Here is a 13,082-nt window from a genome sequence, read left to right as displayed (position 1 = left end):
ATTGAGAAAGCACTCCCCGAACATAATGTTCGTGTAGGCGCTGTGTCAATCGAGGCACCTCTTGACCAGTGGTTGGCTATGTCCAAGTGGACTACAAGTGGGTCGGCTGTGCGGGCGATGACTCCCTCGTAGTCCTTCTTCCCAATAGTTATGTCGGGGATGTTGGAAGCGAGGATCGCTGTTTTGGGCACAAAGTTGATGGCCGATATAGCTCGTTCGGTCTGCCGTTTGTGCCCATGAGCGGACCCACCGTTCTCGTTGCCCCGATGACAACATGGATTACTCCTATCCGTTCAAAGACGGATTTTTATTTGAGCCGCCGGTATTAGTCTTTTGGCCTCCGGCAACATATTTCTTTGAGGCTCCCCTTCCGGATCGCTCTTCAATGGCATTCTTCGAGATGCCGAAACGGTTGTCGATTAAGTGACCGGTGTGGCCGTGGTACTCACGATCGGCTCGTGTCACCGTCCCCCTCGCCTTGGGAGGCCTTTCCCACTTCCTCGCCCTCGCTCTTGCTCAGGGAGAAGACCTCGGCAGCAGATACGACCAGGGGGTGTGACCATTGTACCGCTTTTGGTAGTACGGCCCCGAACTCCCCCCGGCGCCCGCCGAGTTCTGTTTCTGGCGGACTTGTCAGACCGTGACCTATTACTGTCACGGCGTCCTTCATCCGGGTTGTCCTCCCGGCGGCTCTTCCTCTCTGGGTGCCCGGCCTCGCTGTGGCCTACCCAGGTCTTGTGATAGTCCTCCACCTTTATGGCTTGGTCGGCCATCTTTCTGGCGGAGTCTAGGCTCAGGCCTCCGCACTTGATGAGCTCGTTTTTTAAGTCCCCTCTTGGGAGGCCTTTCATCGGTGCGAAGGCCGCCGGTTCGGCTTGCTTCGGCTCACGAATCGCTCAACCTTGGCATCGAACCTCTTTACATAGCTTCGGAGAGACTCGCCCCCTCGTCTCGATAGTCGAGATCCGATGTCTCGACGGCCCTCCTCTTATTGCAAGAATACTGGGCCAAAAATGTGTCCCTTAGGTCGGCATAACAGTATACCGACCCATTGGGTAGCCCCTTGTACCAACTTTGTGCCATCCCATGCAGGGTCGTTGGGAAGACTCGGCACCAAAACCTCATCAGGTTGCTCCCATACCGACATGTAAGACTCGAAAGCCTCGGCATGGTCGGTTGGGTCGCTTTCTCCTTTGTATGATATGGGCGGCAACTTTAGCTTAGTCGGCACCGGACCTCTAGGACATAGGCACCGAGGGGTCATGTCGACCACGTGTCGAATGACACGCGGCGATCGGCTCCTCGCATCCTTAGTCCGGCTCCTCTCCCCGTGGCGGGAAGGGCTTCTTCTCCGACTCTGGTGAGTCGGACTTCTTCTCCGACTCTGGTGAGTCGGACTTCTTTCACTCCTCTGGGGCAGGCCTCGTTGGTGCCGCGGCGACGCTGTCCTCCCGCGAGTGTGGGAAGGACTCAGGTCTGCCACTGACACTCTGGGTTCCCCCGGCGTCTTGACATGGTCAGCTTCTTCCAATGCTCCGTTCAAGTTTCTCGGAGTCACTTTTTGGACCCCGGTCTCTGTGGGGTGCCGCCGCTCTTGTCGTCGTGACAGTGTGAGTCGGCGTGCTACCCATTAGGTCCAGGAATAACTTTAGTTTAGTCGCATCAACCACATGTCCCATGACGGTGACTTGACTTGTCGGTGGGCGGCGGTGTATCTTGTTCTTTTGGCATCCGTCGTCGTATCGGTGATACGGCCGGTGGGGACCGCCGATTTCGAGTTGTGGAATGTGTCATCTTGGAAGAATTCAGTTTCCACACGCACCATCTCTGGCTGTTTCGACATCCTCTTAGCTCGGCGAATGGGTTTTGGGTTTTTTTTTTGTTTGGGAATGATTTGACTAGCTTCTAGTATCTTTTCCCACAGACGGCGCCAATTGTTCCGGGTGTAGATTCCGGAGCAGATTTGTTTACCACGTAAGCTTGGTGAAATGATGTCTCTCCTTGTCTTGACTCTTCCTCTCGGTCTCTCCTGAAACGATGAACAAACTGAGGGCTCGGCTTTGCACCGAGCGTACTCACTCCGACGCTCAAGTCAGTAAACTTAAAGGGATTAAGTTGTGTGTTACTTGACAAAGTATATTGTAGAGAGATAAGGGAGTTTATACCAGATGAATAGTGAGTTTTAGATTAGATTGTGGATCCCCTTCTCAATGAGAGAAGTGGGGTATTTATAGACTTTCACCTTTTGTCACGTAGTGGCCAAGTGGCTAGCAGGTGGAAAGACTGTTCTATCCTCGGCCGACAGGCTAGCAGGGGTCTTGGATATGAGTACGCGGATTTGTCTCCCGGCTGACTAGTTGCCTAGCCGAGACCCAAGTGATCGGCCGACAGGCTGCGTCGGTTAGGCGGTCTAACATGTTGACTTGCTGTCTCTTGATCCTTGACCTTGCTCAATATGTTGACTCGGTGAGGGGGTGCAGAATATGCCCCATCAGTATGTAAAAGAGTAAATTCGTATGTGAAAAAGTAATTCCGTAAATTAAAACTTAAGAAATTCGTAACGATCAAAATAAGCAACATTATTTTCTTACTAGATTTAAGAACATAATTACACATCTTATAATACGTGTGAACAAAGTAAAAAATAATATCAACAATATTACAATTTTAAAGGTTTTTTCTTATATAAGTTCGGTCCACGGTCCGGTCCGCGCTCCATTCGGTTTATTCCAGGACCGGACTAAAGACCAAATAGAGTAAATAGGTAGACGGTGAACCGGACAAATAAAATACGGTCTGATTTGATTCGGACCAAATAATCCGGTCCGACCTGATCTTTAGTCCGGAGCACTGAGTGAACACCCTACTAATCACCACTCTCGTAGAAAAAACGTTTCAATGCCTAAAATCGCCATCATTTAGAGCATCCGCAAAGGTGAGACTCCCCATATTTTCTCTTTCCTTTTCTTATTCGTCCACCTCATTTTCCACTAACTTTTCCATTTACCCTCCCCATTTCATAACTACATCTATGCAACAATGAGGTTCCCCAATTTACACACAAAAATTTGGAAACCTCCCCAAAAGTAACACAAATTGCCTTACTTTTCTTTTTTTGGAGACCTTCCCTAAAAATGCATGGAGCCCCAAATATTGGGGAGGTTGGTCAAAACAACGGGAGAACCGTATGAGGAAAGAGAGTGTATATAGGGAGCTCGATTTCCACCTTTGCGGATGCTCTTAATCACTCAAAACTCAAAATTAATTATGGAAGACCACCACTATGACAAAAGTAGCCAGCACCGATTTACTTGCCAAAGCCCGAAGGATATCAAATCACAATTCAGAACAATATATCGAATAGAGGTCACAGGTTCGAATCCCGACCTTCCTTTTAATTTCCCCCTCCTACGTTCAAGAAATATTCTTCCTTCCAAATTAATTCAATTAATTAAATGCCAACATGTTGCTTTTCATTGTTATGATATTACCAATATTGACAATGAAATGTATGAACAAGTCTAAGCGTGTTTACCCAGTAATAATAATAATAATAATAATACTAATACTAATACAGCTCTCTTTATATTGCTGTCTTCTCAAGAATTTCTATTTTTTTCTGTGTATTGAATTTATTGATTTTTTTTGGAGACAAGGGTTTGTTTCTAATCTTTAGTTTTCTATTTGGGTTGATGAATTTTATTGTTGTTTGTTTGGTTTTAATTTATGTTTTATGTTGCATGTAGTTGTATTTCTGTTGTGGGTATTTTGTCATTCTAGGATTGAAGGGGTATTATTAGGGTAGTAATCTTTGTGTAAAACCGCCTTACACGAGTATTTATGATGAACCTTACAAAAGAAGGTTCTTGATTTTCTGTGTGGATTGCAGGTGGGGTGCAAATGCAGTGCAATTTAGGTGGAAAATAAAATTGGGTTTGAAGTGTCTTAATTTCTGTATGTGTTTTGCATTAGATTTTGATGTGAAGGTATCATTATCAAGGAAAAATGTTTATCCTTGATTGTTTTTTGGTGGATTTATGAGGCTAATTTTGTAAATTGGTATTCAAATTCATACAATGTGATAATCTCGTATTCAAATATTGTGGACGAAGGAGAATGAGTCATGAGGGTGTATGGAAGTATGGAACCACGAGGAACAAGTTATATGCGTGAAGGAGTTAAAATCCTCTATGTAAAAGAAATGAAGAGGTCCATTTTCTGTCATTTTGGGATTAAGGCTCTCTCGTTTTGGAATTAAGGCTTTGATGTTGTTGTCGTTTTGTGATTAATGCTTGTTGTTGTCATTGTTGTTGTGATGTTCATGTATGTTTAATTGTTGAGTTGAATGGAATTAAACCTTACAGGTTCGTCAATTTTAGTACAGTTGAATTTAGGCTTAATCATGTGTTTTCAATTCACGGCCTTTGACCCTCGTTTCTTCCCTATTGTGGTCTCTGTATCGTGTTTCTGATGGTGTAGTTCCTTAGGTTATTTAACTCTAGGTGTTCAACTGCTCATAATAGATGACTGTTATGGAGGGAACTTTTGAGTTTTCATCGAATACGAAACGGAAAAATATGGAATTTTAGTGCCTGGTTTGGTGGTCATTGACAGAAGGCCATTGTTGTGGGTGATTTCTAAATAGTGATGGGGATAGCTCCTTGTTGATGTTATCACAATATACTTAATGCGGTCATTTTGTTGTTTGTACTTGCTTTGTTTAGCTAACAACATTCTTTCTGAATGCTATGAATGATAGAGGATTTTAAATCAATAAAGTTTGTGACATGAATATATGAAGTAAAAAAACATTTGGTGGCGGGAGAATACATTCTGGGGTTTTTGATGTAAGATTTATGTATAGGTTTTGGTTACTAGACAGAATTTATGAACTTGGGATGGTTCCTTCCAAGTTCCAATTGCTAAGGGGTAGATCTATGTATGGTTTGATAAGTTCTGTTGATAGGCAGATTGGTTAAGTTAATGATGAATGACTGGATAGGTGGATCCGTATTTAGTTTTAGTTGTTGAAGACTATTTTGGTCGATTTAGTTTGCCATCGACAATTTGTTTTCTGTATTTGACAATGCATGAGCAATCTCATTTATCCTCTTCTGATATGAAATTTGAATGTGAGCATTTGATCAGTGACATATACAATAGATCGCCTGGATTCTATTTTTATTGCTCCATGACTCCATCATCATAAATTTGGAGTTCGATTAACAACTTTAAATTTCAGTCGTGAGACATGAATACATAATTGGGTGATATCAACTTTTTGCCTGATTGCCATACCCAGATGTATTTTTGGCGGTCAGCTAAAGAATAATATTTGCGAATTAAGGATTAAGTTTGGCTCCTTGCCGATCAGTGTACTTTCTGCATTGAGGTTTCATTACCTTCTATGCATTGAAATTCATAGAGCGACCTTTTTTCTTTGTTTGTTTGCACTGGTTTCAGTGTTTGCTCATGGTTTGCCTATATATTGAAGTTGCCCAATGGACTTCTTGATTCACGAATTGTACTTTAAATTTTATATCGGTGCAAGAAGGATATAACTTTATTCCATGGGCATTTTTTAAATCGTTATCTGTTTGGTATTTTTGTTTAAAAGGAATTGTTTCATTGCTGTCAGCAAGGGGTTTTTCTCCCACGATATGATTTTGATTCTCATGCAGTTTTCACCATCTTTGTAGACCTTAATTAATGATGAATTATTTTAGTTTACATATGTGACAATTTCTTATTTTTCAATATGCTAGATTAGTGAAAGGGAAACAACATGAGCTGCTTTGGCTGTTTTGGAGGAGAAACTGCTCATAAACCTATAGAAAATGGAGGTGGTTACGTACCCCCAAAACCATCAGGTAATAATTTCCTTCAGATTATACAATTTTACAAGCTAATGCCCAACCCTCCCATATTATATGTTAATTCTCCGTTAAACATGTTTGGTTAAGATTCCCTCCCCTTAAAATACCATGGTTTTTTTCCTTGGGGGTGTGGGGTGGTGGAGGGTAGGATAAAATTATCTGTTCTTTGAAGCAATAGTCTATTGTTCGGCATGGCATAGGTCATAATGCAGTGGCTTGTGGTTCATGAACTACTTCTACTGGGGATTGAATATGAATGTTCGTTTAAAGTTTCTTATTTTTTATTTTTTATCCTGGCTCTCCACTGGCTTTCTCCTTGGTAGCGACGTAGCGTACTGATTGTAATTTTGTTTGGCCTTCTTAGGGAGAGATGGTTATCACATTATTGAAAATCAAACTAGCAAAACGCCGGTGAAGGTCCAGCCTATAGCTGTCCCTGCCATTTCTGCGGATGAACTAAGGGACATTACAAACAATTACGGCTCCAAAGCTTTAATAGGAGAGGGGTCGTATGGCAGAGTTTATTATGGGGTACTAAAAAGCGGGCGAAAAGCGGCAATCAAGAAACTGGACGCAAGCAAACAACCTGATAATGAATTTCTAGCTCAGGTACAGCCACACCCACAGCGCATGTTGATAGAATATCTTCACTATTTTATTTACATATTCAGATGTGCAGTTGTCTAAATCTTTCTGTTTTCAGGTTTCTATGGCCTCGAGGCTGAAACATGACAATTTTGTTGAACTTCTTGGTTACTGTGTTGATGGCAACTCTCGTGTTCTTGCATATGAATTTGCATCAAATGGATCTATCCATGACGTACTTCATGGTAAGTTGTATTCAAAGAATTATACTGTTTGGGGACATTATGTATATGGACCATGATATATTTATCTTTTCCTCTTTAGATGGATGTTTTTCCTTGCTAGTCTTTTGAAGAATATCAATCATTCTACTTGATGCTTGTGAATGTCAATGGCGAATTGATGTCTTTATATTCCTAGCTGGATCCGATCTTAATACTGTTTGAATCATATGGTCTCTAATTTCGACTCTGCTTCTTTAAACCTTTAAATTAATTGTCTTTTAGTAATTGGTTGATGGATTTTCATTTTTTAAGTGTGTCACGAAAGTGCGTTGTAGTCTTCTCATAAATTATAATTGTGTATTTGCATTTGTCTATAGGGAAAAAGGGTGTGAAAGGAGCACAGCCGGGACCAGTATTGTCATGGGCCCAACGTGTTAAAATTGCAGTAACTTCCGCCAGAGGACTGGAATATTTGCACGAGAAGGCTGACCCTCGTATCTTTCATAGGGATATAAAGTCCAGTAATATACTGCTATTTGATGACGATGTTGCTAAGATTGGTGATTTTGATTTGTCAAATGAAGCTCCTGATATGGCTGCCCGACTTCATTCTACTCGAGTTCTTGGAACTTTTGGCTATCACGCACCTGAGTAAGCGCTCATTGCTGCTTTTCCCCCACCCCTCTACTCCCATATAGTTGTGTTAGACGGTCTTAATATGTGATGCCAAGATTGCCAACCCATTAACTAATGATAAAATGAGATAAACACAAGTATTTTGATTGATCTCACTTGTGAGACCATCTCATACAAGACTCGCTTTTTTAAATATAAGTGACCGTATTCTGTTGCTGTGGTGGACAGGTATGCAATGACTGGGCAACTAAATGCAAAGAGTGATGTATATAGTTTTGGTGTCGTCTTGCTTGAGATACTCACTGGTAGGAAGCCAGTGGACCATACTTTGCCACGTGGACAGCAGAGTCTTGTGACATGGGTAGCTTCCTTGTTGATTTCCCTGCAATCGGTTAAAACAGGATTTCTTTAATTTTCTCACTAACTCGAGATTGTTCGTTATCAGGCGACTCCTAAGCTGAGTGAAGACAAGGTGAAGCAGTGTATTGATCCTAAGCTGAATGGAGAGTATCCTCCCAAGTCTGTTGCCAAGGTATATATTGTCTTGCTTGTAACATCTGCCTGTTTTCGTTGTGATGCGCACAAACTTAATTATCTATGAGATGGTCTTACATGTAAAGCCAACTCATTTACTCTAATAAATGAGAAATACAAAAGGATTTGGGTTCGCACCATGTTCTGACATTGTTCTTGTTTTCGGACGTTGGTTATGACAGATGGCTGCAGTGGCAGCGTTGTGCGTGCAGTATGAATCAGATTTCAGGCCGAACATGAGCATTGTGGTCAAGGCATTACAACCTCTGTTGAATACTCCTAGAACAGGAGCCAGTCGACCTACCACGGTTGCTCCTACCTACTGAACAAGAGCGTTCTTGTTCCGTGATCACAAACATTTTTAACCATTGTGCAGGGGTTGTTTGGGTGGATAAACAACTCTAACCGTTGATTTGTTCATAATCTGACTATTAAAATTTTTGGGTGAATGGATTGTAAAGCCAGAACTTTCTGCTTGTACTGTAATATGAAAAGAAGCTCAGATTTTATGGCATCTTATATTCTTATGACAGACATTGAAACAGATTTCATTTACAAAGTATGGAGTATTTCTTCCTTTTCAATCATTTCTTTGCCTTTAATTAAAACACATTTATAGCAACTTTAAAAGACTTAGCATCCAAATATGCTTTAAACTCAAAGACTCTTTCAATGTTTCTAAACCAATCTAGCAAATCCTCGGAGTTTAAACTACCATGAAAATCGCGAATTTCTACTTTAAGTCTTTGTTGTGCTCTTCTTGGAAGGCCTCGAACATAGACTCCTCCGAATCCGACAATGCCTCGTCTTCATGGTTGCCTTGACCTCTTCTTCCCATGAGACCACGGCTTCTACCCCTACCACGAGGTAGTCTTGCATTTCTTGTTGGTGTTAGAATGTTATCCATGATAGCATTGAAAGAATCCAACATTAGGTCGCATTTTTCAGAAAGTTGTGTCATTTGATTTTCAATTCCGGTGAGCCTTTCATCACTCAAGGTTGTTTTTTGTGTTTTTGTTGTAGTTAGGATATAATGAACTCACAAGAAAGGCTTTTCTCAAGATTAACACAAGATGAAATTGTATTATAACCTAGGCTCTTGGTACCAATTTGGACTAAAACGTAAACTTTGAAGAAAACACACGAAATGGATGCAAATAAGGACTGAAATTTAGACGGTTTAATGTTTGGAATTGAGTGAAAGATATGACTTAATCCGAACACGAAACAATAGATTAAGCCTAAAGATTAGCCTAAGCACTAAGCAAAGGGTTCACCCAACTCCAAGCACTAAGCAAAGGAGTCTCTTCAAGCACTAAGTAAAGAAGAATTAAGAAGAAAGCAAAGCTTCAACTTGTGTTTATAATTCATCAAATCCGATTTTTACATAAGGTTAGCTTTGCTTTTATAGGCTAAGCAAAGCAATATCCACCCTACATTCAAACACACATCTAAGGGCTCACAAAGGCCTCAAAAAATGGTACAATAGCTGGTCCCAAGGACCTTACACAAGTTGAAAAACATAAACTAAAAACAAGGAAAAGTAAACTAATGAGACAATGATTATTAACATAAAGTAAACTCCTTGGAAAGCCTCAGAAGGACGGGCCAAGCTTAGCATAAGAGTCGCAGAGCAGCAAAAAGGAGCTTTGGTTTTGTCTTGGGTAGTTTAGGAAGGTTGAAAGTGACTTGAAAGCGACCTTTATACCTTCTCTTGCAAACCGTGCTCCTCATGGACCACCCGGTTTGTTGCCCCTTTTAAGGTATGACAGGTACCTCTTCAAGACAAAAGTCCCTAGACAAAAGTGCTCTAAACTCATCATAGAAGGTTCCTAGGCCGTTAAATGCCATATGTTCTTAGACGAAATTTGAGTTGGACCTCAAATTAGAGGAAGGTCCAAAACAAGGTGAAGGACTCTCGTTTGTGATGGCTTGTGATTTGCTTTAGATTTTGAGTTTATGCCTCTTAGTCAAAAGATGGATTTGTTTTTTGATTATTTGATTGATTGAGAAAAATTGATAAAGGTAGGTTAACTACTCAACTATGTTATTTGGTAATTGGTGATGGTTAAAAGATGGATTTATTACAATTGTTGTCTTGAGCATATCGTCATAATTGTTGTGTTGAGCATATTGATATAATTGTTGTCTTCCGTATCTCATAATCATATTATTATCATTGTTGGTTGGTTCTCTATTGTTGGTTTGTATTGTGAAAGAGGATTAGCAATGCTTTGAGATTATTTGGTCGGTCAGGCACGGGGATGTGGAAGAGCCGTGGTCCTGTACGGTTTTGGTCGGCCAGGCACGACGGTGTTCGGAGGTTGACGTGGACTGAAAGCGTGACAATCGTGTGGTGTCAGTTGTGTTGTGGTTTGGTTGTTACGTGTGACATGGCACACGGTTGAGACGTGTGTGTGACGGTCTTGGTTTGAGTTTCTTAATTATATCTTATTGCAGGTTATCGTATTATTATTATTATTATTATTATTATTATTATTATTATTATTATTATTATTATTATTATTATTATTATTATTATTATTATTATTATTATTATTATTATTATTATTATTATTATTATTATTATTATTATTATTATTATTATTATTATTATTATTATTATTATTATTATTATTATTATTATTATTATTATTATTATTATTATTATTATTATTATTATTATTATTATTATTATTATTATTATTATTATTATTATTATTATTATTATTATTATTATTATTATTATTATTATTATTATTATTATTATTATTATTATTATTGTTTAGTTATCCTACTCAACCTCGTGGTTTACTGTGTATTCGTGAACACTGTGATGAACCAAATATTGGGGAGCGATTCGGGTTAGCTTGTGAGAAGTAATCTTGGATGCTTAAAAGGGGAGCTTGGGACGAGATTATCACTTGAGCCTAGAGATCACCTTAAATTTATTCAGACACTATTTATTTTATTTCCGCGCAGTTGTTTTAAACGTACTTTGTAATATTTAGTTATGTCGTTGGAATTTTGTAATTAAACCTTTTTGAGGCACTTTAATTTATATCGTCTTAAAGTACTTGGTAATTGTTTGTCTTTATACTTACTACATCAGGCAACTGAGATGGTAACACCTTTATTTACTTGAGAATGTCTGGTTAAAGGCTCTTAAATAAATGAGGGTGTTACAATGTGGTATCAGAGCGAACGTTCCTAAGGCCTAAACAAATGAATTTAATGAACTTATGATGAGTCTAATAAAAGGAACCCGAAATAGAAACTGTTTAGGAGCCCTCTTCTAGGTTAGGGAGACATCCTTGATCTGACCCTTTTCAGTTTTGAGCCGGTCACCTCGAGGAAGGTTAAGGAGAGAGAAGGGTAGTTAGCGTGGATGCTTTACCTTAAGGGTCTAATTGTGTAGTGAAGTTGCGAAAGGTACTAATTTTATTTGCAGGATGAGAACAAAAGGTAGGAAATTTTGAGACGGATGAAGGGTGATAGGCGTGTGGCCTATGTCGACTTGTAGGTGTTGTACAATCTAATCGATTCGGCTCCGGGACCCAAACTTTCCTAGGATTGTAAGATATAAACCAACTCGATCCATCACAACAATAATTGCTTGCTTATAACTTGAGAATATGTTTGTATGATCAATTCCCATGAATCCCCTATGACCCCATGACACCCTAGTGCCTTTTATCAATTGTTTACATCCCTTTTAATTCATCTTGCTTGTTTACTTTCATTGCTATTTAGTTTAGTGATCTTCTACATCAAACCCCAATTGTGACACCCTTAAGACACCAGTTGCAATAGAAATCTCATCTCAATTCCCGTCCCTTGGGATCCGACCTTTACTTGCCTCTTTACTAATTGTAGAGTTGTTTGTGAAGTTATAAATTGTGTTTTGGTCTAGGTGCTCCTAACAACAAGTAACCGAAAGATACGATCCGACCAAAAATGGTGCCGTTGCCGGGGACGGTGTTAACTTGATTTAGATTTTCTTGTATTGTTATTAGTTGTGTCTTTCTTTGCCTTGGGGAAGTAAAACTCCTCAAGGTTTGTTCTAATTATTTTCGAGTTGTTTGATATTTTGCATGTCTAGAAGGTCACAAGGTGACTTGTTACCCTTTGATCACGAAATTGAAAGAACTTTGACAACCAATAGAAGACTTGATAGGAGAGCTTTGAGAGGTATTGGTGAGGTTGTAGATATTCAACCAAATACTATTGAGTTCATCAACCCTTTTGCAAGAGAAGGTGAGGAGAACCCAACACAAAACCCAACACAAAACCCAACACAAAATCAACCCACAATGCCTAAGTTTTCATCACATTCCGTACCCACCGAGGAGAACCTACCCAATGGTACTCCCACACCACAACATCTAACCGGAAATTTTATTGCCAAATCCGCATTTATCCAATTAGTCGAAAGAAGCCAATTTGGGAGGATGCCTAGTGAAGACCCTCATTCTCATATGGAGACTTTGTGTGACTATTGTGATGCGATTTCTCAAACCGGTGTAACTCAAGACCAAATTCGATGGGTCTTATTTCCTTTTTCTCTAATTGGCTCTAGCTTTCTACAAAAAGTTCTATCCACCGGAAAAGACTAACATGCTAAGAGCTCAAATCACGGGCTTTAAGCAAAGGGATGAAGAATCTTTGTATGAAGCTTGGGAGCGATTTAAGGGAATTTGTCGCTCATGTCCTCACCATGGACTTAGTGAGTGGTTCTTGGTACAACAATTTCAGAACGGTCTTTATGAAGATTCAAGGAACATTCTCAACATGGGATCAAATGGAATGTTCACCGAAGTCGATGACAATCAAACTTGGAACAAAATTGAGGAAATGGCGGTCCATAACTCATAATATAGTAGACCTCGCAAGGCTACTAGAGGAGGAAAGCATGAAGTAGACTCCATTACTCAATTGGGTGCTCAACTTAGTGCTCACATTGATACCATCAATTTGAAGTTTGAAAAAGTTATGGCTGGACTTGAAGAAGCCTCAAAATCACCAAAGCATCATGTTAATGCCATGACGGCATCTTCATCAATCCCAAGTGGAATATGTGAGAATTGTGGAACTTTGGGACATGACCAAAATGAATGTAGAGGAACAAATGAACAAGTGAATGCTTTCCAAGCATACAAGAGTGCTACCCCTTATTCAAACTATTACAATGAAAACACCAAATTCCATCCAAATCTCTCATACAAAA

At 39.9% G+C, this 13,082-nt stretch overlaps 1 protein-coding gene and 1 non-coding gene across 3 annotated transcripts; one reads left to right on the top strand and one right to left on the bottom strand.

Moving 5' to 3' along the window:
* The first annotated feature begins 3,246 nt into the window (after positions 1-3,246).
* Positions 3,247-8,439, top strand: LOC141653411 (pto-interacting protein 1-like). Of its 2 annotated transcripts, none has more exons than XM_074461165.1 (8): positions 3,247-3,373; positions 5,766-5,870; positions 6,241-6,485; positions 6,580-6,706; positions 7,063-7,336; positions 7,550-7,682; positions 7,767-7,853; positions 8,038-8,439. In XM_074461165.1, exons 2-8 carry the CDS (start codon positions 5,786-5,788, stop codon positions 8,179-8,181), a joined length of 1,095 nt encoding a protein of 364 aa, XP_074317266.1. In that variant the 5' UTR covers positions 3,247-3,373; positions 5,766-5,785; the 3' UTR covers positions 8,182-8,439. The 2 variants fall into 2 exon arrangements, with proteins under 2 accessions (XP_074317266.1, XP_074317267.1); XM_074461166.1 differs by lacking the exon at positions 3,247-3,373 and adding an exon at positions 3,540-3,657.
* Positions 8,440-12,472: 4,033 nt separating this feature from the next.
* LOC141654344 (small nucleolar RNA R71) lies at positions 12,473-12,579 on the bottom strand. The gene has a single exon (XR_012547904.1). It is a non-coding gene; the product is annotated as a small nucleolar RNA R71 (small nucleolar RNA).
* Between the last annotated feature and the right edge of the window lie 503 nt (positions 12,580-13,082).

The sequence above is a fragment of the Silene latifolia genome, chromosome 4, assembly GCF_048544455.1.
Source record: "Silene latifolia isolate original U9 population chromosome 4, ASM4854445v1, whole genome shotgun sequence".
In the NCBI taxonomy this organism is placed as follows: Eukaryota; Viridiplantae; Streptophyta; class Magnoliopsida; order Caryophyllales; family Caryophyllaceae; genus Silene; species Silene latifolia.
Note: the sequence above shows the minus strand (reverse complement) of the source record. Positions and strands in the feature narration are given on the sequence as shown.

Coding starts and splice junctions, on each gene's coding strand:
- LOC141653411 (XM_074461165.1), top strand. CDS start 5,786: ATGAGCTGCTTTGGCTGTTTTGGAGGAGAAACTGCTCATAAACCTATA. Junction 7,337..7,549: donor TTTGGCTATCACGCACCTGA/GTAAGCGCTCAT, acceptor TGTGGTGGACAG/GTATGCAATGACTGGGCAAC. Junction 7,854..8,037: donor CTCCCAAGTCTGTTGCCAAG/GTATATATTGTC, acceptor TGGTTATGACAG/ATGGCTGCAGTGGCAGCGTT.